Raw genomic sequence first — 27,594 nt, 5'->3', positions numbered from 1 at the left:
CTTTAGAGTGCTTAGGAATCACCTGGAGATTTTGTTAAAAGTGTAGATTCTGACACAGTAGGTCTGGGAGGGGCCCTGAGAATTGGCATGTCTATCAAGCTCCCAGGTGATGCTGATGCTGCTGGTCTGGTCCATGGATCACACGTTGAGAACCACTTTTCTAAAAAAAAATGGCTGTCACCCTCTGAGTCAAAGAAATTCCCTGGGGAAAAATGGGGGCAGGCAGCTAATTGATTGCTTCCAGCCAGGCATATGCTGGACAGGTTCAGCAAAGACAATTGTTCTGTGGCTAGGCCTGGACAGCATGTCAATTAGACTTATTGGTGAAGACAGACAAACCTCATTAGTTGGAAAACGATTGGGTTAACTCTAAGGAGTCAATGTTAATCAGGTTATGGCCCAGAACCAGAAATGAATGGTGGTAGCTCTAAAGTGCCAGTTCCTGAAACTCACTGGAAGTGGATTAGGCACTGAATCTGGCCTTTGCTTTTAGTGAAATGGCTGGGCCCTTCCTGTTAAAGGTCTCCTTCCCACCTTGGCCCTGCCTCGAGGACTCACCTGCAGCATTCCTAGCTGGAGCCGGTAAAGGAGGTTTCGGGCTGTGGGTGTGGACACAATGAGGAGTCTCCTTTTCTCATAAAACTGATCCAGAAGTGCAGCTGCCGTTCTGACGCCCACATTGACATTCATGGCTGTAATCAGAAGTGGCTACATGGGTCAGAAACCTTCTACTTGTTCTGGCTCAACAGAGCCTGTGATGACACACAGAACCATTTGTGTAAGAAGTAAACCCTGAGATAAGGATTCAAGTGTAAATAGTTTATTTGGGAGGCAGTCCCAAGAAGCACTTGTGGAGGAGTGAGGAAGTATATTCACTTCCTCTTGCTGCTGTAGCAAATCACCATAAACTTAGTGACTTAACATAATACAAACTTATTCTTTTAGATATTGCAGGTCAGGATCTAAAAGATCCTGGTCTCATGGAGCTAAAATCAAGGTGTTGGCAGGGCTATGTTCCCATGGAGGTTCTAGGGGAGAATCTGATTTCTTGTCTTTTTCAGCATCGAGAGGCCACATTCATTCCTTGGCTAGTAGTCCCTTCCTCCATCTTCAAAGGCAGCAGGGTAGCATCTTCAAATCTCTCTTCTCTCTGACCTCTCCTTCCATCATCTCTTTCTATGACTCTGACATCAGTTCTGCCTCCTTTATATAAGAAGGCTTGTGATTACATTGGGCCCACTGGGTAATCCAGGATACTCTTCCCATCTCAAAATCCTTTACTTAATTACATCTGTAAAGTCCCTATTTTCATGTAAGGTAACATATTCTCAGGTTCCGGGGATTAGGATGTGGACATCTTTGGTGGACCATTATTCTGTCTATGTCAGGAAGTGGGACAGTGAAGGAAAGAAAACAATACCAATTGGTTATCAAGCAAGTTATTGCTGTGGGCATTTGGAACTCACTCCCACTGGGGAACTCTAGGAGATGATATACAACATACCTCCAGAATTAACCCACTGGAGGGAACTGGAGTATTTATACAATTGCTCCATCATTTTTGAGGGCTGCTTCTGGGGCACTAACTCTCCATCACTTCCAGCTGGCTCTGTGCATGGGCTGACAATGCTTTCATAGCCAGGAAAGAAATGCTCTCAGACAGAGAGACCCAGTTAATTGCAGTAAGTAGCCTTTTGAACATAGATGGGAATGTGAAAGGCATATAGGCCAAGCACCATAGTATCTGCTGGGGAAAGGGGTGCAGAGAGGCAGAAGGGTAAGAGAATGGGCAATGGCCAGGCTGGCTTTGGAATGGCTCAGAATCTCTGAAGTCTGCCTCCTTGGTGCAGAAGGGACAAAGCAATATGGGGCACAAAGGCCACAGGGCAAGCAACACAGGCATAGAGGACATGGGATAAGGCAGTTTTATAATAGGTCTTCCCTTTAAGCAAATAAATGACAACTAATTACAGCTGTTCAAGGTCAATGAAGGATGTTGTATAGATAGGCAAGCAAAAGGCTTAGCCCCAGAGAAGAAATAATATGAGAAAACTAGTAGATGCCATGTATAATTTATAATCTTGGTTTTCATATTTCACATTTTAGGTTTGCACTGAAGTGTTTGTTCATTCACACATTCATTCATTCTGCCATTATACACTGAGTGCCTGCCATGTGCCAAGCTCTATGCTAGGTACTAGGATGTCACACTGAGTGATACACAGTTCCTGCCCTCTTTCCTGCCCTCTTCCCTGCTCCAGGGACTCAGAGTCTAGGATAGCTCTGGTCAAGAGAAATACAATGTAAGCCACTATATTTAATCTTAAATTTTCTAGTTGCCTCATTAAAAAAGTGTAAAGAGACTGGGCGCAGTGTCTCACACCTGTAATCCCAGCACTTTGGGAGGCCGAGGCAGGTAGATCACGAGGTCAGGAGATCAAGACCATCCTGGCTAACACGGCGAAACCCCGTCTTTACTAAAAATACAAAAAATTAGCCAGGCATGGTGGCATGCACCTGTGGTCCCAGCTACTCGGGAGGCTGGGGCAGGAGAATCACTGGAACCCGGGAGGCAGAGGTTGCAGTGAGCCGAGATCGCGCCACTGCACTCTAGCCTGGGTGACAGAGCAAGACTACATCTCAAACAAACAAACAAACAAACAAAAAGTATAAAGAGATAGGTAGAAAGGATTTTATGTTTTATCTAACCCAATGTATCCAAAATATTTCATTTCAACATGTAATCAATATAAAAAATTAAGATACTTCATATTCTTTTTCACACTGAAATTTTGAAATTGGTATATATTTTACACTTATAGCATATCTCAATTCAGATTAGCCTCATTTCAAGTGCTTAGTAGCCACACATAGCTAGTGGCTACCATGTTGGACCACATAGGTCTAGGAGCCTGTTAGACACCACACCCCAGGCCTTAATGCCAACATGGTGGGCATGAAGTCCTTAGGTAGGGAGTCTATAATAGGTGTGTTCTTTCTACTTTAATACATGAAATTGAAGAATCTCAGTCATTTAGCTGATGGTATATATGTCTCTCCGTCACTTAACTCTAAATGGGGGCTTCAATTAAAAGAAAGTGATAAAGATGAAAGGGTACCAGGAAATGAGAAAAAGAGAAGTCTATAAACAAGAGATATGTCCATAATTTTCTGGCTAGTCCAAGTTTCAGACTCATTACTCAGCCCAATTTTTCTTCATCAGGAATAAGAGCTGGCATAAGGCTTTGCCTGTACCAGGCACTGCTCTGTTCCACTGTCCCACAGATGACCTCATTTAATCCTTACAACAACTCAAGAGGTAGATGAGGTATTATTTTCTTCATTTTACATAGGACGAAAGATTCCAAATGCCCAAGGTCTATGTAACTTTCATGCCAGTGATGCAAAGCAGGTATGATATTGTCTCTACGTAGCAATGTACTAGCTTTATAAATAAGATCCTTACATTTCTAGAACAAAGGAAAGTAGAGCAAATTTTGCTGATTCATAATGTCACCAAAGGCTGGCCCTAGGTTCCTACCTTGAGCTTCTTCCTCAGAGGACATGAAAGGGAAATTAGAGGATAGGCAGAGGCAAGATGGATGGCAGATGAGATGAGCTGCAGCAGGGATCTAAGGACTATGTTCATCCACTCAGATAAAGAGGGATGGCCATGAACTTCTCAAAGTATATGAAGGGAAACCTCTCTTGAACTGGAATCAAGAACCAAGGGGTTTACAGGTTCTGCTGCAGGCTGGAGGGGCTGCATACCTACCTGCACAGGTGGGCTCCGTGCCAGACCAAGCCAGGTTGGATTGACATACTCGGGCAGGGCTACCCTGGAGCTCATAGCCGCCGATGCAGGAGAACTCACAGGTGGCTCCATAATTATCACCGTCGCTGGAGCACTTCATGTAACCATTCTCTGGGGCATTGAGTTTGCCACAGCGTTTGACTGTAGGGACACAAGTCCAGAGGGGTCTCAGTGCTGAGCTCCCATCCACAGAGTAAGCAGAAAAGGTGAGGATGCAGAGGCATCAGCTTTGCAATCAGGCTTCTACATCAGCCTGTGAAATGAGTGAGGGAGGAGGGATGACTATTTGGTCAGTGAGTGAGTCTTGCAATGGTCACCATCCATACCAATGAGACCACTGATATCAACTGGTTTCGCCCCTAGTGTTACAGATGAGGAAATGAAGTCCAGAGGAGTAAGGAGTAAAGATGGTTAGCAATTAGTTGCCCAAACCATCAGGCATAAAATAACCCTTAAAATCATTTTCTTTCATACCAATGATACTAGAACACTAAAAACATGTTCTCCTGGTGGCCCAAATCAGGGGGCTCCTATTCACCCTGGTTGTAGATGGACTCACAGGCTTCAGCTGGTCACCTAAGCTCAGGGATGGAAAAATTATTGAATAATATTCTTCTGGGGCAGTCAGCTATGGGCTCCTGTAAGACTAGTCCTGGGAACTCCTTAAATAATCTGGCAACACTGACGCCCATCCAGATGTGTATCATGAAATTCAGGCATTAAGATAGGGCATTTCCCCAAGCCTCATTAGAGGCTAATCTAAAGCTGGCAAGTCTCCCACCACAGTAGGCACTTGAGAGAGTTCTGGCTTGAGGACCTGCTTCCCTTTGCTCTTCTAAAGAGAGGGGGAAAAAAAACCAGTAAGCGGTACTCTTACCTCTTACTTTAACTCGAAATTTGCAAGTGCCCTTATTCTCAGCTCTGTCATAGACTGTGTACTGGATCTTGTGGTCTCCTTCTGGAAAGTTGGAGCCTGGGGGGAGGCCTTTTAGAATGACACTTAGAGAAAAAAAATCAGAAACAGGAAAGATGACATTATGGATCTGACAAGCAAGTGACGACCCCCTACTCTTTACAGGACATGGAGAGACCGAGGGGCAACCATTAGATCACTTTAAGTAGAACAAAAATTTCTTGAAGAATAGAATCTCCTAAGCTTTAGTCTGTTTTAGAAGAGCAGTTTGTGACCAGAAAATGGAAGACCCAAACTACTGGGAAGGTTAGACTTTTTTCTTGCTGAAGGGTAGAATGGTAGGGAAGTGGGTAGATGGGGTAGGGAGGATGAAAAATACAGGGCCCAAGTCTCTTCCTTCAATCTCACTCTTGTTCCAGGGAGGACCTGAATTGCCTCACTGTTGGGAAGACGAGGGAATTTTCTGTGAGGAAAATCATTAGAGAATACAGTCCAAGCAGTCACTGGCAATTTGGGCCTGCAGGGGGGTGGGGGGGGGGGTTACTAGAACTTTCTCTGTTTTTTCTATCTGGGACAGTGGAGACCTAAAGGCAAGTTCTCTGTGATTCCTTGGTTATCCTAATAACATAATAATAATGACGAAAAGTGGAAAAGTGTTCTTTGCACTTACATAAACCTTACATGTTAGGCATGGTTCTAGGCATTTTGCATATATTCACTTAATCCTCCTTATTTAATCCAACAACCCTATTAGGTAGGTAGTATTATCTCCGATTCACAGATGAGGAAACTGAGGCACAAAAAGGCTAAAAAACTTGCCCAAGGTCACACAGCTAGGGTGAGTTTATCTTTTTTCTTGGCTGCCTAATGAGAACACCAATAAGTATAGCATGATCAAAATCTATGTTCTGTTTTTCAATATACATATAATTCCCCATCTCCCTACAGTTCTGGGAATGATGAGAATATTTGCTAATAATGAACATGTGGAATTATCATTGTCACCACTGAGGAAGGCCTTACATGTAGGTGGGTGAGGTGGCTGTTTACCAGGTATGAGAGAGGGGTCTTGGGAAAATGTCAGAAATCCCACTATTTTGAGACATGCTGCTGTTGGCTTTAGATGCTTTAAGGTCTTTAGAAAGCACAATTTAAATTCAGATAAACCTGAGAGGAGTGATACTTCAAATATAAGTGGATGTAACCTCTCTGAGACTTTGTTTCGCCTATGACATGTGAATAACAGAAGGAGTAAATAAGGGAACTCACAAGAAGCACTTGTCTCAGAGCTTGACACTAGAAACTTCTCCCTCACAAGGGAGTGACAGAGCAGTAGCTTGGATAGGAAGTGGTGGAAGGGGTCATAGGAGAAATACCAGGGCAGCAAGGAGCCCAAGTAAGAGCGAAAAGGGAACAAGACAGCCTTCTCTGAACTCCTCATCCTGTTGGAGTACATTCCCATCGCATCCTGCTCTAAGCCTTTCTGGCCTCTGGGCTGTAGAACTCTGGAAGCAGACAGCTGCTCTGAACAAAGGGACAGGAGAGTACTGAGATGCTGTTTTGAAATGTAACAATCCTGCCGGGTGCAGTGGCTCATGAATATAATCCCAGCACTTTGGGAGGCCGAGGTGGGCATATCACCTGAGGTCAGGAGTGCAAGACCAGCCTGGCCAACATGGCAAAAACCCATCTCTACTAAAAATATAAAAATTAGCAGGGCATGGTGGTGCACACCTGTAATCCCAGCTACTCAAGAGGCTGAGGCAGGAGAATCGCTTGAACCTGGGAGGTGGAGGTTGCCGTGAGCCAAGATCGTGTCACTGCACTCCAGCCTGGGCAACAGAATGAGAATCTGTCTCAAAAAATAAAAAAATCAAATAAAATTTAATACTCCTAACCATATTACGCAAGTTACCCACAAAAACAACAAGGTGAATATTCTCACAAAGCTTGTAGACAAATAGAGTCATCTGATGGCTTGATGTTTTGTGTTTATCACACAGGATTTTTCAACAGCAGTCAGAGCTGCAAAAATCTAAAAACCTACTATATGCTGGGGGCTGGGCCAGGCATTGTGCTAGACCCTGAAGAGTCAAAGGTAAATAAAACCCAATCCCTGATTATGTCAACTTACTTTTCAATTCTGATTGCCTACATTTTCTTCAAAGGGATTTGTGGGATGTGTATGTGACAGCAAATAATTTTTTAATGGTCAAACTTTATCTTTGAGAAGTTACAATGGGAGAGCATAACTAGTAATATTACTTGAGCTAGATGAGGCACTGGGGGAAGATTATTGGAATGTAGGAACAAAATGTCCTGCCTCTCTCACTAGAAACTGTACTGTTATTGCTAATCATTGTGTAAAAATGTTTCCGGTTGATAGGATTCTAGAAAGTCTTTTCTTGCTTTATGGATCACCAGGAGATAAGTTAGAGGTATCCTTTCATCTACAGATGAAAACTCAGTGGGGAACTCTAATATGCCCATAAACTTTAAGGCACAGATATGAACGTGCTAACATGAAGTAGTGGTCTCCAGGGAACATGAAGGCCAACCAAACAGTTGCAGGGGTACAGGCCCAAATGCTAGATTAGAACAACACGTAGCTAACCCTCACAAAGGGATCCACCCATTTTTAAAAGCTTCTTAAGAGTGCTTCTCATTGAAGTTGGTAAAACAAACATACCAGCAAAAAGCAACTCAGATACATGTCAAACTATGAATGAAATTGGTCCAGGAGAATGGGGTAGAGGTGGGGAAGAAAGCAGAAGACACCTTCTCTTTTTTTAAATAAACATCTGTAAGTGTTTGATATGATCGGGAGTTTTAAAAATAAATTAAAAAGCTTTGAAAGAGATAAATACAGCCGAAAAACAAGGGGTGAAAAAGTTCTGCACTAAACTGTACTCACAGAGCACAAGAGCGGCAGCCTCTGGCACCACATGGGAGACACTGACGGCTTCCCAGTGCAGGTAATGGCCTGGGGGCGTGAGTAGGGTCTGCCTGGGCAGGCAGTGGGGGTGGCTCTATCCCTAAATTAACCAACTGGCTTCCTCTGTCCCCTTCTGTTCCTCCTTTCCTTCTTCTCACCACCCCTTCTTTTAAATTTTTTTTTATTTTTAATTTTTGTGAGTATATGGTAGGTATATATATTTATGGGGTACGTGAGATTTTTTTTTTAATTTTTTTGAGATGGTGTCTCACTCTGTCACCCAGGCTGGAGCATGGTGGCACAATCTTGGCTCACTGCAACCTCAGCCTCACGGGTTCAAGAGATTCTCATGCCTCAGCCTCCTGAGTAGCTGGGATTACAGGTGTGTGCCACCATACCTGCCTAATTTTTGAACTTTTAGTAGAGATGGGGTTTCACCATGTTAGCCAGGCTGGTCTCAAACTCCTGACCTCAAGTGATCCGCCTGCCTCATCCTCACAAAGTGCTGGGATTACAGGCATGAGCCACCGCACCCAGCCAAGATGTTTTGATACAGGCATGCAATGTATAATAATCACATCATTCACCACCCCTTATTTCTTTTTTCCTTCAGTAAGGATTTACTGAGTGCTAACTATGTGCCAGGCACAGTTCTGGGCATTAACAACATAGCAGTGAACATATTATAATAGAGACAGGCAATCAACAAATACATAGGTGACATATATAATATGTTAGGTAGTGACCAGGGGGACCACATCTGAAAGCATCAATAGACCAGCATATATACACTCCCCTACTCTGGGTAGTAAACATCTCACATAAAAGAGACAGCATCATTTTATCTGCCAAGTTTCACTTACTCAGTAAGAATACCATCTGCTGTGTCTCTTCCTTCGGGTGTCTCCCAGGACACCCGGACTGTCAGTTTGTTGGGTTCTGCAATGCGTTCCTTCACACTTGGGCACTTGATTCTAGGAGGTTCCATATCTGCAAATATAACCAAAACATTCTCATCATCATCAAGAAATATCTAGTCAAACTGGGGTTCAACACCCAAAGTTTAAAATACCAAAGCCTCTGGGTATTCTCCATTTTCAGAGAGTTTGTTCACCCTATATATTCCCCTTTTCTCCCTTCATAATGCTTTTACTCTCCTGCTAAGTTTTGAAGATTGTTTAAATACTCACATTTGCGGGGCTAAACCTGCAATCAACTGGCCTTGCGAGATGTCCTGTGGGTAATTCATTAGTTACAGCCTTTCCTCCCCATGCTTCCAAACTCTGCCTACCGAAGGCCACATGGCAGTTACCCAGCTGAAACTAGAAGTCATTTGGCTTTAGTGAGTACTTCCTGCTTTGAAGACAGCATCATGGAATATTAGAGAAAGGCACTCTAGCTATCATCTAGTCAGATTCAATTCAAGGCAACAAATTTTTCATGAGTACCAATCTTATCCAAGGCTTCATTCCAACTGCTGGGGTTGGGGGTGCACAAAGGCAAGAGAATCATGTGCTCCTAACATTTCAGAGAATTTGCCATGTATTGGAGGGATTACATTACCACACACGAAATATAACATGAGGTAGACAATGGCAATGCTCCAGGCAAGGTAAAAGTGAATGCTATGGAGGTGTAGAGGAGCCGCCCAACTCTCATTTTACAGATGTGCAAACTGAGGCTCAAATAACTTAAGTGATTTATTTAAGACCACACATGTAGATAATGGCACTGTGAATTACAATCTAAGTCAGAGCACTTGCCACCGGAACAAGCTCTCTCTGTTCCTGCTATCTATTATCAACATATTGCTTAATATCTTAAAATAGGCAATGGTCTGTCTGGGTCCACTCTCCCCTTGAACTGCTACTGAACTACACTTATGGTTTTGTGTTCTGGGACAGCAGTTTTACTGTGGCTCTGGACCTCCAAAAGCCTCCCAAATTTCTTCAAGTAGTTTCTCTACCTGGTAATAAGAGTTCTGCCTCGATAGTGATAACAAGGATGGGTGGTTAATGAGGGCTCGAAGTAAATGAGATGTCAACTCTACACTGGGTTGTATTTCATCTTATAGCTGAAGTGAAATCACAAGAGGAAGTTCAAATTTCTGCAAATTCTACTTAATGTTTCTGAACAGGTAGAGAATGTATTTAAAGAGGGCACGGCAAATTAAGGACATTCAGCTTCACATTACTTTACATATCAACTGATAAGTATTAAGTGCTATTACTGCCTTAATGAAAGTTAAATGCCCTTTTGATTCTGAATGACAGATGTCTTTGAGAGACTAAATGCACCAAGTAAAATTCTTTATATACTTTCTCCTGTGTCTTGTCTAATAATTTCTCATTTTACTCAGGGTAAGAAGTTATGAATAACTTATTAAACAATTTTGCCTTCAGCTATCCAAATTCATTTTCATTCTATGTCATGCTTCAGTGGGGTGTGAACTTAACAGCCTTAATGCACCAATCCTAAATTGAATAACCACCATATTTTGTTGAATTTAAGTCACTCCTAATTGTGAAATGCATCCCTATTTCAGGGATATTAAAAGGTAGAAAAAATGTGCTTCTCAGAATTGATAAAATAAAGTATACAAATACTATGATGAAATGGAAGATGCTTTAAATGCATCCAAGATGTCTATACTCGGTTGTTACGTTTTTTAAAAAAAATTAATTTTTTACTATGATAGGTGATAGAAGACAAACTTTTATAATGCAGATGAACATTTCACAGAAAGACAAGTATATAATGACTGCCCCCTGCTGGTCAAATAGAGCTGGCAATTACATTATAGAAAGTATATTTATTAGCATATAGATTTCAATGTAAAATTACATTGTGTTACCATGTTTTCTTGGAGCAGCATGGTCAGAGTGAAAAGCAACTTAGTCTCTGTCAGGTAAACTAAATGTCTGGATGATACATTGTTGTTTGTTTTCTGTATCTAGATGTACTAACAGTATAAGCACACAGGCTCCAAGATAGGTTATCTGGGAGAAGAGTCTCAGAGTTTCCCAAAGCCAGCCTATCTCTAGCTAACAATGATCAGCTGAACTGGCCTAGCTTTTCAGAAACAGTGCTCTTCCAAAGAAGAAACAAGAAGAAATAAATCATTACAAATAATAACTAATATTGGAAAAATCCTTCCTACATGCCCACTCCATGCTAAGTACCCTCCCTATATTATTTTACTGAATTTGCACAACCACCCATTAGACTAAGCAGTGTTATTAGCGTCCCCATTTATAGACTGGGAAGAAGCATTTCCTCTCTTTTGGAATTTCTTTGTGGTCTGGGATTTTTAAATGCCATTACATATTTTAAAGTTATTTTAATAAACCAAACCCTTTTGTGTATCTGCCTGCTGCTGACCTAGTGTTTTCCGCCAACCTTTGCACACATACTGTTTTGTGATGGTCTGTCATAGCTTCCCCATGAACGCTTGAAGAGCCTCTGCAGGACTTGATCCTGACACATCCTCAAGCAGCTGCCTTCTCTCTCGGCTGGTGAGACCAGCTGGTCTGCCCTTCAGCTGATACTCCAGAGACCTAAGCCTGTTATTACCCAGACTTGGCCCTGATAGCATTTTACAAGTTATACATTTCCATGAATGAAAGGAACAAAGTTACTATAGAAACATAATTACTATCCCCTGTTGAATTAGGATGCCTGCAATTGTATAAAAATCTTGAAACCTTCAGTGAAAATTCTGGCCTCTGCTCTCTGCCACATTCATTGGAGACATCTGACAAACTGTCTCCCTTCTCTGCGCATATAAAATATGAGAAACAAATATATTGCATTGTATCAACTACTATTTATCTAAGAAGCTGAACTTTTTTTTTTTTTGAGACAGGGTCTCACTCTGTCACCCAGGCTGGAGTGCAGTGGCACAATATCGGCTCACTGCAGCCTTGACCTCCCAGACTTATGTGATCCTCCCACCTCAGCCTCCTAAGTAGCTGGGACTACAGGCATGCACCACCATGCCTGGCTAATTTTATTTATTCATTTATTTATTTCTGTAGAGACAAGGTTTTGCCATGTTGCCCAGGCTGGTCTCGAACTCCTGGGCTCAAGCAATCTGCCTGTCTTAGCCTCCCAAAGTGCTGGGATTACAGGTGTGAGCCACCAGCACCCAGCTGAAGCTGAACTATTTACTTGGAAATCCTTGACACATCTAACCAGGTAGGTAGTGGATATACGGAAGAAGTTCAAAAGGACAATGTCTTGCCCAACAGATAACAATAAAATGCAAGGGAAGTGACCCTGTGCCAGTTCCAGACCTAGGCCCTCATAGAATCTGGTGCCTTCTGCTTTCACTATGTTAAAAGCCAGCTGCCATCTAAAGAAGTCCAATTGACTGGAGAGGCCATATAATCAGGATGAGAAATTATGAATGAGAGAGAGAGAGAGAGAAAGAGACTCAGCCAGACCCCAGTCAGTACAACTTTTCCCAACTGAGGTACCAGACCTGTGAGTGAAGCCATCTTGAATCCTCCAGCTCCACTTGGTCACCTCAGCCATTACCACATACAGCAGAGATGAGCTGTCCCCACAGAGCTCTGCCCAACTTTCCAACCCATAGAATCTTTGAGCAATAACATAGTTGTTTGGAGCCACTAAGTTTTGGGTGGTCTATTGTGCAGCAACAGATCACTGATGCAAATATAAAATAGTTTGAGTTTGGTGATAGAGAAAGGAAGAGTTCTTTTCAAGGGGGCATAGGAAGTGAGTGACTGCCAAATGCAGAACAAACCTGGCCACTGAAAACTCATCCAGTTGTTTGCTTCCCCCAGCCAGAGTGTGATCTCTATGGATGGCTCTGGGAAGTGGTTTCCTCTGTTTGGCACCACACAAAAATCCAGAGAACTTTCCAAAACAGAAAAAAGAGGCAAGAAGGGAGGCAATGAAATCCACATTTAAAAGTCATGATCATAGCCAGGTGTGGTGGCTCATGCCTGTAGCCCCAGCTACTCAGGAGGCTGATGTGGGAGGATCACTTGAGCCTGGGAGTTCAAGACCAGCCTGGACGACATAGCAAGAAGCCAGCCTGGGCAACATAATGAGACCTCATCTCTAAAAGTCAATATCTTCACAAGAAAGAAGCCCAAATAAAAATTCATTGGTGATACATTTATATTAGAGAGGGCCACTAAAAGTTGACCTGTTCTGTTTGTACTAACAAATCATGTAAGGGAAAAAGTGAATCAGTATCTCAGTCAATCAAGTTGTTTTAACTGAAACTAGCCTCTGAAAGTTTGCAAAAGAATGTGTATTTGTCAACCCAGGAAGAATTTAGCACAATTTAACATCATTTGCAACAATGCATGGATACATTTATTCTTAGCCCTATTGATGTTTGCATCAACTGAATAATGCAATGCAGCCCAGCAATAATGCAATGATCCCATTCCTATGGGTCATTGGGTAAACCAGCTGTGAGACAGCTGGGACACAAGAAACGTATGCCATCAATTTCCATATATTACATCTCCGAAATTTTTTATTCCAGAATTTCATTTGTGTTAATAAATCTCCACCTATTCCACTCTGTAGAAAACAAAAAATAAGGGAGCAAAAAATAAAATTATTTAAAAATATTTTTTCCTTGATAGATAATTAGAACTTAAATGTGTTGTCTGGTCACTTTATTACAATCCGTTCCGCAGGGCAAAAAGGAAAGTTTGTTAAATTGTTAATTACTTTTGTTAAAGTAATTAAATGGATACTCTCTGCATGTCAAAAGACCTTTGCTGGTTTTTCACTGTCCATGGTTTTTAAAGTACCTTTAATTTTCTTCCTGTTTTGGCCTAGGAAGAAGTGTTGGTCTAAAGGAGAGATCGTGTGTCTACTCAAAATCTGGTCTCTACATGAGGACTTGCTGTGATTCCAACTGTCCATTGTTCTATCTAAACGCCAACATAACCAAAAATAACTAAAAATGGAAAGAAAGAAAAATATCCCCCGAAAACAATAGTGGTTACATTCTAAGGTTTATTTTCTTCCAGATCAATGGAGGTTGCGGCTCTTCAAAGACTTTACCCTCCTGCAATTTGCAGTATTTTTTTTCCTCCTACATTGACATATTTTTATCTATATCTGTTTCTGAAATAACCATGAATTTCAGCCCATTGCCAGAGTATGGTCTGTGTAAGAGAATTAATTTTTAACTTGTGGCACCTTCAAATTAGCCAGACCACAGAACTGACCACCTCAGAGCCCAAAGTAAGCCCAGTCTTCTCTCTTCCCTTACAGTCTGGAAGAGAACTGGGGCAACTTTCTCACCACTCAGCACAGCTCTGGCCAAGACTGTTGAAGGTTGTGTGGAAATCTGGGAGCTACTTAGCCACTACGTGTCACCTCCTAAAATAGGTTGAAGTTCTGAGTTACGCTCAAGGACCCCCTACCCCTGTCAACACAAAAACAAATTTATTAAACTATTTTAATACATTTAAAGCCAAAAAAGTAAATGATACCCCTGGAGTAAAATTCACTGGGGACAAACCTCAGCTTGTCTGTCACGAAAATCAAGGAAAGAACTGCCTGCTTGCTTTGCCCATTTCTCTCTTTTTTCCTGGGAACTCTAGGCTCTCTTGTGGATCGCTGTACCCCTTTTTGTCATCCCTACCTAATTGCATGTACAATCCTCCTTCTCTCAAATATGCCTGAACCTTGTTCTGACAAACTGTAATATGAATCTCCTGAATTCGGGGTTCATTCTCTCTCCCTCTGGGAAGGTTCCAGGCCCATCTGGTCCAGCTTAAGACATGCTGTTGCTTTTTGAGAACAATCAGCATTTTCTTTCCATTGTTGCACACAATCTGGAAATTTAAACAGTATGATCCCTAGAGTACTCTGCCAAAGCTTGCTTAGCAGAAGGATTTTTGAGCTTCTCTCCTCCCACCATCACCTCTGCCCCTTCCAGTATGAGGGAGTAGATTCAATTTTCTTTTTGGTTTGTTTTGAAGAGCTATGCACATAGCTAATCACAGGGAGGATACTGAAAGCAACATCTGTGAGGTGCCCCCTGTGGGCAGTGTTACTGGCACTTAGTGAATAAAATCCAAGGATGCTGCTAAACATCCTGCAAACAAAAAACACAGGGCTCCACAACAAAGAATTATTTGGCCCCAAATGTCCATCATGCTGAGGTTCAGAAACTTTGCCCTAAAGCATCATTTAGCAGAATCCTAGGCCCCACCCCAGACCTGCTGAATTTAAATCTGCATTTTTCCCAAGGTCCCTAGAGGACTTGGCTGCACAGTAAAGTTTGAGAAGCAGTGCCTTAGGTCAGTAGCTGTCTATCTGAGTGCTTCACAATCCCTGGAATGCTCATTAAAAAACAAAGTGCTGTGCCTGACCCCTAAAGTTTCTGACTCAGCAGGTGGTGGGGGTGGGTTGGTGAAAATTTGCATTCTCAGACCAGGAGATGCTACTGCTGCTTCTGCTCCCAGGACCACACCACGGGAACCACTCACTGCCCAGCAAACCCAGAGTAAGGCAAAATATCCAAATCCCTTCCAGCTGAACAAATTGAGTGCTTGCTGACCACCAGAGTCAATGACAAAGGAACTACGTTGGGGCTGAAAGACACGTAGATGTTCTCTACTGGACTGTCCCTGTAGTGTCAATAACTTTGCTTAGGCCCCTGAACTAAAATCAGCAGGAGCATGCCACATCTCTGCCAGCCTGTAGTTGCCTCAATACCAAACCAAGAAAAAGACAAAAGTCAGATGGAAGCCATCAGCTACGAAGTCAGCTCCAGGATAAACACTGAGGTTAGATCTAGGGCTAAGGCAGAGGACCAGTGATGCTACTGAAAGCAAAGTTGCATGCTTAGGCCTTACAGGAGGAATAGTGATGCTCCCTTTACAATCCTCGAGATGAACACCCCCTGCACCTCCCAAAGCAAGTGCCTCCTGAGGGCTGTGGCATTTTCTTACCCACACAGGAGGCTGGCCGGCCGCTCCAGGCCTTGTTGTCCATACATGTGACGGTCCGCTCCCCTTTCAACGTGTATCCTGGTGAACAATAATACTCACACCGGGAGTTAAAGTAGGCACCATCTACACACTTAAACCCTCCATTCGCTGGCATGGCAAGGGTAGGACATCGCTTTTCTGAAAATGAGAAAATCAGATATTCAGCATTTCTTAGTTTTTGTCTATAGAGTTTCATTTCAGAGACTAGAAACTCTGAAAGCATGAGGTGAAAAGTTAATTTAAATATAAGAAGGCCGGGCACAGTGGCTCATGCCTGTAACCCCAGCACTTTGGGAGGACGAGGCAGGCGGATCACCTGACTTCGGGAGTTCGAGACCAGCCTGACTAACATGGAGAAACCCCGTCTCTACTAAAAGTACAAAATTAGCCAGGCGTGGTGGCACATGCCTGTAATCCCAGCTACTCGGGAGGCTGAGGCAGAAGGATCGCTTGAACCCAGGAGGCAGAGGTTGTGGCGAGCCGAGATTGCACCATTGCACTCCAGCCTGGGCAACAAGAACAAAACTCTGTCTAAATAAATAAATAAATAAAACAAATGGAATTTAAGAAACAATGGATGGTTTTATGTCACACAGAAGAGACAAAGTTTCATGTCACACTGGCTTGGGTCGGCAACCCAGCTAAGCCACTATCTTAGGTTGAGCTCCCCAGAAGCAGATTCTGAGATACAGATTTATGTGCATGAGGTTTAGTAAGAAATTGGTCCCAGGGAGACTAGTGAGGGGGTGAGGAAAGCAGAACAGGGAAGGGGAGAAAGCCAGGCAAGATGAGATCTCAGGCAAAGTCAGCAGCAGTCTGATCCCATAGGGAAGCTCTGGAGTGTGAATGACAGCTCATTCTGTCCTGCCCCCAGGCAAGGAAGCTGGGCTTTCATAATTCTTTATCAGTCAGTCATTGGGCAGCTACAGGCTGCTCACGGGAGATGCTTTCTCTTGTGAAAAGAGAACGAGTGAGACAGCGAGAGAGAGAGAGAGCGGGAGCAGTCCTCTGAAGGAGCAGTCTTCTGAATAAGGTTGAAGTTCCAAGTCTTTAAGAGCAAAGTACTCAGAAGCTGGGTACTGGATACACACAACTAGTAAAAGGCATGGAGGAGATCTGGGTAGAGCAGATCGTCCACTACAGTCACCCTGATGTGTCCTGATGACATGGCTGCAGCCTTGAAACCTCAGTTTCCCTGACAATGAAGTTAACATACTGGCACCCATATTGATAGCGTGACTGTAAAAATCAAATGTATGTGAAATTCTTGGCAAACCATAAGTGCTCAAAAAGTGGTGGCTGTTTTGAACACCAAAGACATCTAAAGTGTGCTTCAACAATGCTGTACCACTTGCAATTTTCCAAATGAGGTATGACTTGTCATGAAGCTAAAAGCCAGCCCCTGAAACGCTGCTCCTCTAATCTTCTCCCCTGAGGCACACTCACTTTCATAAATAAGCATCACTTCTTCTGTGACTCTTTCCTGCCTCCCTAAGCCTCACTCCTTGGGAGAACACTTTTTTTTTTTTTTTTTTTTTTTTTTTTTTAACAGACGGAGTCTCACTCTGTCGCCCAGGTTGGAGTGCAGTGGCGCAATCTCAGCTCACTACAACCTCCACCTCCCAAGTTCTAGCAATTCTCCTGCCTCAGCCTCCTGAGTAGCTGGGATTACAGGCGCACGCCGCCTCACCCAGCTAATTTTTTGTATTTTAGTAGAGACGGGGTTTCACCGTGTTGCTCAGGCTGGTCTCGAACTCCTGAGCTCAGGCAACCCACCCGCCTCGGCCTCCCAAAGTGCTGGGATTACAGGCATGAGCCACCGCGCCCGGCCGGGAGAACACTTCTTTAATCTGCTACCACACGTCCCTGACTTTGTGCCTTTCTTGTACTTATCTCCCAGTTGACACCTCTGCCTTACTAAAGCCTCTTCATGGCAGGGCCCATGTGTGTCTTATTTGTTTCTAAATCCCCAACACCTCTTCAGGATCCAGCACTAGCTGAACAAATGTAACTCATTTTCTGAACAATGATCTTCTCTCCCCTTTTCTCAAACAGCTGATCATATCATTCTCTCCGAGAGGAGCCATCTCACTTCCACCATATCTTAGAATCCCCCTGGTGTCCCACTGCTCATAAGGAGAATTTTTCTCATCAATGTTCAGTGAAAATCCTCAATCGCAGAGCAAAAGAACTTTGGCTCTGGTCATCCCTGAGGACCCAACACAGAGCTGGCCTACTCACGTTTGCAGATGACCTTGTCAGACCATCGTTTGTTTGACTGGCAGATCAGTAGGGAAGAGCCATGCAGCTCGTAGCCCTTCTGGCAGCGAATGTCGCACCTGGCTCCCAGGGCTGTTTTGTAGTATCCTCCTTGAGGGGCCCTGCAGTACACATCCCCATACTTCACCTTGATGGGGGAGCACCACGGGGTATCTACAAGTAGCAGAAACAAAAGAGGAGATAAATACGAAATGACACTTTCGGAAAATGTGTCCCCTTACTCTTACTGTCCCAGGCTGGCTACATTCCAAATTTTGGACCTTCAGTTTAGTGCCCCATGTTTTCTTAAGTGTCTCCGGGTAGGGAGGTTATGATCACGGGACTAAGTGTCAGATACATCTGAACACGAATCTGAGTTCCTCTATGACTGTGTGATCTCAGACAAGTTAGCTAACCTCTCTGAGTCAATATCTATACTTATGCCATAGTGCTGTTATAAGGACGAAATAAAAATTGCATATCAAGCATCTAGCACGGTACCTAGCATATAATATATGTTCAATAAATGCTTGTTCTTTTTAGTATTTCCCTTAACTAGATACATAAGATTTTTTATTTTTATTTTTTAGATAAATAATTCTTTCAAGAACAATTGATGTCACACATAGCGGTGGGGATTCAATAATTGGTTAATTTGGATTTCGTCTGAGCTGTATGCACATTCTCTCTAAAATGTTGTAATACTGGCATTAATCTAAATGATGCTACAATTTCCAGGTGTTTCTAACAAGATATAAATTTGGCTTAAAGTCAAAGAACAATTGCTCTCCACAGAGAAGTGTCCCCAATTATGCTCCATTTACGTAACAGGGTGACACCCTCCCCAGATGGCAAAGTTGCAGGTGTTTTGATTTTGGTCTCATAGTTGCCCAAAGCACAGCTGGGATGAAATGAATAAATCAGAACCTCCCTGCTGTGCTTTTGAAATGTTCTCTTTGAGATCCATAAAATATAAGGGCAACACTAGCTCCTTGGTGGATAAGTTCCTACAGCAGCCACTGCCCCAATGTCCCACAATCGATGGGGAACAGTGAGGAGTTCCCTAAAGCCTGCCGGGCTCTCAATGCCATGAATAGGAGCCACTTCCCTGCAACTGCCTAGCTCATCACTCCCACCCAGCACCTGAGCTGTCAGTGAGTGAGGTAAGACCGCCATCATGTGGCCAGGAAGGAGGACAGACCCTGTTTTACTTTCCCAGGAATTCTCTTCTAAGGATATGCCTCCAACTGCTTCTCAGTTACAAAAACCAACAGTTCTGGCCACGTCTTATGCATAGACCACTGTTTTAGTTTTGCCTTCACATTTCCTTCAGCTAATACTTTCTCTTTTTTTTTTTTTTCTTTTTTAGAAACGGTCTCACTCTGTCACCCAGGCTGGAGTGTAGTGGCATGATCATTGCTTACTGCAGTCTCGGCCTCCTAGGCTCAAGTGATCCTCCTGTCTCAGCTTCCCAGGAGCTGGAACTACAGGCACGCACCACCATGCCTGGCCTGGCTAATACTTTCGTCATATAATGTTTTGCAGAGAGCTGCAAGTGAGCCCTAAACTCAAGACTCAAGTAATCTTCCCTGGACTTTCTAGGTAAAAGTGATGTCCTAAAGGCTTAACCTAGAGCTGATTAAATTTGACCATGTGGATATAAACGTGTAGGAGCTCACACAAGGGCTAAAGAACTTCCTTGAATAAAGTTTCCCTCCTCTAAAGGTTTTAATATAATCTGTATGTACTACATATATTTGTGATATATAGTACTCCCCCTTTGCCCACGGGGGATATTGGATGCCTGAAGCCTTGGATAGTACCCAACGCTATATATACCATTTTTTTCTTATACAAACATACCTAGAGGATGAAGTTTAATTTATAAATTAGACATGGTAAAAGATGAACAACAACTGATAATAATATAGAACAATTATAACAATATACTATAATGAAAGTCAGGTGAATGTACTGTCTCTCTCTCAAAATATCTAATATTTTTGGGCTGTGGTTGACTGAAGGTAAGTGGAACCTTGGAAAGTGAAACCGCAGATAAGGGGGAACTACTGTATGTATATATATGACATGCATACACATACATCACAAACTCACTCAATTAATATGAATATATGATGGTATTCCAAGCAAAAGAATCAAAAAGCCATGCTTGCCACATACCAGGAGCACCGTAAATGTTGGTTACATTTAATTTTCTTTATTTTACTTTAATTCAAAACACTCTGTGCTGGACACTGTGCAGGGGCCTCAGGATCTAAAACTAAACCCTCACTTAATAATGGCTTGTCTCTAGCTTTTAAAATTAAAAAAACTTGGGCGGGTGCGGTGGCTCACGCCTGTAATCCCAGCACTTTGGGAGGCCAAGGTGGGTGGATCACCTGAGGTTAGGAGTTCGAGACCAGCCTGGCCAACATAGTGAAACCCCTGTCTGTACTAAAAATGCAACACTAGCTGGGCGTGGTGGCGTGTGCCTGTAGTCCCAGCTACTCGGGAGGCTGAGGCAGGAGCATCGCCTGAACCTGGGAGGCAGATGTTACAGTGAGCCAAGATCACACCACTGCACTACAGCCTGGGTGACAGGGTGAGACTCCATCTCAAAAAATAATAATAATAATAAATAAAACTTAAATTTTATTGTATAAAGCATACAACATGATGCTTAGATATACATACTGAAATGATTGCTACCAGTAAGCAATTTAACTGACAATAGAAACAATGCCCTAAGAAAATTTATTCTTAAACATTCAGGGTAAGTTCTAGGGCAAGCACACATTTTGGCCATCTGGTCTACCTGTCACATTTGCAATGCTGTGAGGTGAGGATGGATGTGAAGAACAAGGACCTGGGGGCACTAGGCAACCCCTGCTGTAGATGTGAAGGGTCATCTGTGCATGCATGTGTTTTAGGAAGATTTTTCAACAAGGGACTCAAAGAAAAAAAAATCTAAACCCATAAATAGTTAAGAAGTTTTACGAATTAGAACATTTCCTTACCGCAAACATCTGATTAACATATTTGTGCTTTGCTTGATTGGTTAATTCCTGAGGCTATGGAGATAGAAACTATAGGTAGGAATGAGTATTTGCATTCAGATGTCACCAAAAAATGTGGTATGTGATGGGAAGCACACCTGCACATAAGCACCTGGCACCGGTCATTATATTGGAAATATTGTTCACTTGTGTAGAAAACAACTGAAGGACATCTCCAGCCAAAAGCTGTCCAGTCCTACCCTGATTCTCCTGTATCTGAGACACATCACAACAAACAAGGGCCATGTCCTCATCCCAGGAATTAGGACAAATTTCCAGGGCAAAATGCCACAGTGAAAGTTTGTTAACTTTTTTTTTTTTTTTTTCCAAATTCTTCCTCCACTGTAAGAGGAACTAGATTCAGAGAGAAAGCATCTCTAAATTTACCTTCATTTCTCCCAGGTTTCCCTAAGCTTCAGAGAAATGTTTCACCAGTAGAAATATTTGTGGACATACTTACCTGAGTCTGCACAGAAGGTTCTTGTTTAGGCTTTTTATACGTGCTGGGGAGTGGATTGCTGGGAATATGTAGAGATGGAGTTCTTTATCATTAAGTTTCATTTGAGCAACATACTTTAACATACCGTTTCAGGAGCCATGCTGGGCTCAGAAAGAGCACGATGAAATGAGCTTATGAAAATCAAGTTTTCTCCTTCCCCATTCATCTTAGTACATTATCAGCACTTGGTCCAGATTTGACCTTAGATGGTTTACTCTGGATGATTCTGGCTGTAATGTATGAATTAGGCTTGATTTTCACTTTCATCAGCTACAGCTGCCTTTGCAGAAGTGAGGACAGTAAAGAAATTTATGAGAATAAAATGACCATTAGGATGCTGAAAGACAGCATTTCGGAGATTTCCAATGCATTTTGTTTTATTTCCTTTTTTAAAAAAGGGAGCATATATATATATATTTTTTTTTTTTTTTTCCTCGATAGATAATTAGAACTTAAATGTGTTGTCTGGTCACTTTATTACAATCTGTTCCGCAAGGCAAAAAGGAAAGTTCTCCTGGCACCAGCAGGTCCTCATTAGCACATAAGCAAAGCATTCACCTTTATATCTAGGGTGTGAATACCCGACTTCATCATCTTCTAGTGGTGAGTCTCCCGATCCTACAATAAAAAAGAACAGAAACTGCAGCAAGAAAAGCCACATAGTATGGACGCATATTTCAAAGCATTGCTTTGCCACAGACCATGCAGGAGGTGCTATTAGAATGCAGAGTCAAGAGCAAAAGCTTCTGTGGCCATTCATGAAGGAACAAACAGGAGATCTCTCAGAGGGAAACTGGCTGAGCTGAGATTGCCAAAAAAACAAGCAAAATGAGCCTCAAACTGTTTTGGAATTACCATATGCCAAGTGAAATTCTGGAAGAGGGAAACAGAGAGAGTCAACTTCACTCTGAGAAGATGCCAATGTATATGAATCTCATGCCAGGGGAGATGCAATAAAACGTGTGTATCAGACACAGTCCACAGTTTCCCCAGCAGCCAAAGAAAACGCAGTAGAACTGGGTGTTTATGGTACCTGAAAACAGGTCCATCTTGTGAAATAAATTTAAATGCAAGATAAGGAGGTAAATCAAATGTCTTATCTTGACAAAAGAAACACAAAGTTGCTTCTATATACAGTATTTGCAGGAAATGAGGGCTGAAATAGACTATGTGTGTGCTTATTTAGAACCTCTCATGAACGTATGGCTTAAGTAAAATTTCTTTTTTTTTTTTTTGAGACGGAGTCTCACTCTGTTGCTAGGCTGGAGTGCAATGGTGTGATTTTCGGCTCACTGCAACCTCCGCCTCTTGGGTTCAAGGGATTCTCCTGCCTCGGCCTCCTGAGTAGCTGGGATTACAGGCATGTGCCACCATGCCTGGCTAATTTTGTATTTTTAGTAGAGACAGGGTTTATCCATGTTGGTCAGGCTGGTCTCGAACTCCCGACCTCAGATGATCTGCCCGCCTCGGCCTCACAAAGTGCTGGGATTACAGGTGTGAGCCACCGTGCCCAGCCAGTAAAATTTCTTGATGAGTGTTGCTACCAATAAAAACCACGGCCTCAGAGAGAACGTCTGTGTATTATTTTAATTTAACTCATTTGCAAGCTGGAGCTGAATGGTTTTTAGAATATTAAATATTGAATTCCAGTGAGCAGTAAATCCTTAATCCTTGAAGTGGTAGTAGATGCCAAACTTCAAAACTGTTATCTTAAATTCAGAGAACTTCCCTCCAGACTTCACAGTCTAATCAATGACTCGAGTTAGCTCTGTCTTGGTCACGCATTTAGCTGTAGTTACTTGCCACCCTAACAGACAAGAACTTCTTCCACTGTGAGGTTATTCAAATCCCCATGCAGCTAATCAGTAATGGCCCCTGTTCCACTTGTGTTCTGGATGAGAGATGTAGAGTGTGGAAAGTGAAAGTGGAGAGGAGATGAGGGCTGGACTGTGTTCACTAGGAAAAGACCCACAACTACAGAAGCCCAATTCTGTATTTTCCTTTGCAGCAGATTTCCTCACCTTGTCTCTGCACACCCAGATGTGTACAAAATTACAAACTATTCATTATCGCATATAAAAAAATGAGCACTGGAACCAGGCACAGTGGCTCATGCCTGTAATCTCAGAAACTAGGGAGGCTGAGGTGGGAGAATTACTTGAGCCCAGGAGTTCAAAAAACAGCCTGGATAACATAGTGAGAACCCATCTAAACAAAACAAAAAAACAATGAAAACCAAGAAAGCTACCTAACAACGTGAATCAAAGGCCTATGCTCAAACCCTTTGATCAAGTCATTCCACTTCTAGGAATCTACCCAAGGAAACAGTTGAACTGCATGTCTGCATGTGAACCTTCAATCATCTAAATTAAAAAAAAAAATCCAGATACATGAGCAGCAAGCTTTCTCCCCCCGCCCAGCCCTCCAACACACATATACCACACATACATACATTTTGCCCTCAGTTGTCATCCTGGTTAACTTGTCTACAGCATTTACAGCATTTAGTATGAATGACTACCCATTCATTTCATGAAGCTCTCTTCTGCAGTGGCTTCCAAATGACAACAGTTTCCCGATTTTCTTCCTCCTTTCTAAACAGACTCTCTGGAAAGCACATCTAGATCAGCCTGCCATTTGGACATAAGTATTTCCCAGGAGTCCAGTATTGGTCCTTTACATATCTCCAGACTATTTTCCTGGGCCATCTCGCTCCCATACTTGCCTCAAACCATTCCCCATGTACTGATGACAAATCCATTGTTTCTAGCCTTGAACTGTCTCCTAAAAGTCAGGCTAGAATCTTCAACTGTTGCCTGGATATCTCCATACTCACACTCAGCCTGCTCAAAACCAGATTCCTTTTCTTATCACCAAATCTGTGCATCCCCCAGTGTTTCCCATTTCAGCAAATGACCATCTTCCAGCTAGTCTGCCACATGGAAAATCTCAGCCTTTATTTCTTCTATCTTCATCTACCACATTCTAAGATAGGAATTAATTTAAATATCCAACTACAAGAAATGGTCAATCATATTATGATCCATTCATAACATAATAATGTTCATTTTGAAGAGGTTTCTTAGCATGGGAAAATATTATAGAATGCTGAATGAATAAAGAACGAAGCATAACCCCCAAAATGCAAAAATGCATTAAGAAAGATTTTAAAATATGGCAAAGCTCATTTGTGAGAACAACAACATGGATAAATAAAACTAAAATAATATTGTGAGCAAAGTTGGTCCCAGAAGACTATATACTATATATATGACTCCCTTTTTACAAAGTTCAAAAACTTCTAACACTAAATTGTTGGGAAATACAAAGATATGTACGGTAATTTTTAACAAAGCAAGGAGATCTCTTACCCTTTCCTAATCTTCTCTTCTTGAACAACTGAGTTCTAAGGCCTTTAGAGCAAGGCAGACATCTGTACTAGAAAGGACAGGGAGGCATGGTAGGCCAGAGCAGGATGTCAGAGCCCAAACAGGGCATAGAGGGAAAACAGGGACAAAGAGAGAATGCACATGGGCAGATAGCCCGGCAGGGGAATCAGAGATGAGTAAGATAAGAAGGGCTTTCACATGGGTAAGGCGGAAGAAAGCCTGGCATTGGGTTGAAAAGTACAGTTTCTAGATTCCCTTATCCCTAGGTTGTGAAAGGGTCTACTTTTAGTGATTTGGAAGGAATCAAAAGGAAGGAACTCTTTTCTACAGTTGTGCATGCAGAAAATAGGCTTCAGCAGATGCGAGTGTTGTCAACTGTGTCCACTGTCCCCTCATCAGCTTTGTGTGGTAGGGAGGATGGTGATGTTGGCAGTGGTGATAGTCACAGCAGCAACATTTCCTAGCCTGAGTGATAGGAGGAGTTTCTGGCATCTAGACTGAAGTCATGGTGCCATTTGACCTTTAATGCAGACTTCTTGACTTCCATTGCTCCAGCCCTTCCAATTTTGTGAGTACCTTATTTCCTGCATTAAATCCTTTTTTGCGTAAAATACCTAGAGAGGATTCTGTTTCCCATATTAAACCTAACAGATATTTAAGCAAACCAATTAAGAAATGAATACATGGTTTTATAGCTTTCTCTTAGTAACTGCACACTACCCTAACACAGGGCACACTGCTTTCTACCCACAAGTCTTCTGTAGATAAGAGAGGGGACTTTTATGTGAACATAGATGAGTAAGGAGGAAAAAAGAAAAAAAAAAACCTGCTAGAGTCAAACTTACTCTTTTTCCAAATTGGTCTATCTACTAAGCTAAATGCAATCTGATTTCTGTGCAATTGAATTCACATGGGAAAGGAAATAACACAAACTAAGTGCCTATGATATGTGTGCTATGCTAGGCAATTTCTATGCACTATCTCATTAAATCTATACAATAACACTGGCCAGTTGGTACTATTTTAGATTTATCAATAGGGAAACCAAGTCTCTAAGGTCTTTACTTGTCCAAAGTTATGCAGCTAGTAAGTGGTAAATCAGGGATTCGAATCCTGTCTGTCTGGCCTTCAAATCTATCATTCTTTTTTCACTAGGCCTTACTGCCTTCTGCTCCTATAATTTCAACGAAATGAGACATCTGGCTTTGGGATCACTGATAGGCAAACAGCAAATGGCTTCTTCAGTAGTATGAGAACAAGTATGCCAAGAGTGGGTCCCACAGAAGCAAAATGAAGAATCCACGTGTAGCAGAAGCTGCTGGTTGCCTGTCCAGCAGCCATTCTCCCCTTCCTTCTTACTAAAAGGTCACAGGTTGTGTTCAGCAGCAATGTGTCCCTCCCCAAACGATGAACCATGATGACTCTAAGTCAAAAAATTAATTCCCCTTTGCCAGGAATTGCTCCAGGGATAAGCATGTAACCCAATATTGGACAATGGCAAGTAAAACGAAGTCTGCTTAGGGGCGGGGGGAGGGAGCTTATGGGAAAGATTTTTCTCCCTGATCAAAGAGAAAACTGCACAAGGAGAAGACTTTTCCCTCTTTTCTCCGTTTCAGCTTTGGAGGCTATTGTGTAAGGATAAACGTCTGAAGCTGGAGCAGCCATTTTGCAACCACAAGGTAAGATGTCACAGGACTAAAGATTTTCAGTTGAGGATGGCAAAGTGGATAGATAAAAAGAACCCAGGATCTTGGATGATGTCACTAGACTACAATATCAACCTTAGACATCTTACCTCCACAATTCTTGTTAGGTCAACAATAAATATCCTTTCAATTTAAGCCACTGTGAGTAGCATTGTTTGTTACTTGCAACTGTATGCATCTAAACTGACATACAAATGAATGAAAACTTTCCTGCATATTCTTGATAGATTTTTTTTTTTGAGACAGGGTCTTGCTCTGTTGCCCAGGGGGGAGTGTAGTGGTGTGATCCCGGCTTACTGCAGCCTCCGTCTCCTGGGTCCAAGAGATTCTCGTGCCTCAGCCTACTGAGTAGCTGGAATTACAAGCATGCACCACCACGCTCAGCTAATTTTTGTATTTTTACTAGAGACAGGGTTTCACCATGTTGGCCAGGCTGGTCTCGAACTAGTGACCTCAAGTGATCTGCCCGCCTGGGCCTCCCAAAGTGCTGGGATTACAGGCATGAGCCACTGCTCTCAGCCTTGATAGATGTTTTTTAAGTGAAAAGAAAATAAATGGGTATTAGCTGCCACTCTCAGAAAATTTCTAGTTTATTTTCAGCCTGAGCTCATATATTAACTTCTATAAAAATATGATGACTAGTCTGCAAAATAGACACCCTGAAAGATACAATAAGCTCAAAGACAGACTCACTTATGTTCAGTAGACTGTACTTACTAAAGCAGCAGAGGAGCTTTATGTACATTGGGGAAAGATTTTCCCCACCATTAAAATTTTTCAAAAGGAAGAAAAATAGAGAAAGAAGTTGGGGAGGAGGGGAGAAGGGAGGTTTCCTAGTAAACTTTCCTTTATTTACAAAAGGCTATCCCTCTAGAATTCTGCTCATTGAGGTTTTATTATGACATAACTATTAATCAGTCTACATATGGTTCAGATTACCACTCTGGAAAGAATGCTTCAGTGCTTCTTCCACACAAATACAAATTGTACGTTGGCTCAGAAATCAGAAACTCAGAGCCATGTAGGATT

At 42.4% G+C, this 27,594-nt stretch overlaps 1 protein-coding gene across 3 annotated transcripts in view; it reads right to left on the bottom strand.

Moving 5' to 3' along the window:
* The window catches only part of SRPX (sushi repeat containing protein X-linked), an 87,715-nt gene that overhangs the window by 24,076 nt on the left and 36,045 nt on the right, over positions 1–27,594 (bottom strand). For all 3 annotated transcript variants that reach the window (XM_030807220.1, XM_030807221.1, XM_030807219.1), the window contains exons 2-8: positions 22,029–22,088; positions 17,898–18,089; positions 15,618–15,794; positions 8,526–8,652; positions 4,692–4,813; positions 3,776–3,955; positions 559–692 (exon numbers count right to left, since the gene is read on the bottom strand). In XM_030807220.1, coding sequence (XP_030663080.1) covers positions 559–692; positions 3,776–3,955; positions 4,692–4,813; positions 8,526–8,652; positions 15,618–15,794; positions 17,898–18,089; positions 22,029–22,088 — 992 coding nt within the window. The remainder of the gene's footprint in view (positions 1–558; positions 693–3,775; positions 3,956–4,691; positions 4,814–8,525; positions 8,653–15,617; positions 15,795–17,897; positions 18,090–22,028; positions 22,089–27,594) is intronic.

Source organism: Nomascus leucogenys, chromosome X, assembly GCF_006542625.1.
Source record: "Nomascus leucogenys isolate Asia chromosome X, Asia_NLE_v1, whole genome shotgun sequence".
Classification (NCBI taxonomy): Eukaryota; Metazoa; Chordata; class Mammalia; order Primates; family Hylobatidae; genus Nomascus; species Nomascus leucogenys.
The sequence above is the reverse complement of the archived record's forward strand: the minus strand, read 5'-3'. Positions and strand labels throughout refer to the sequence as shown.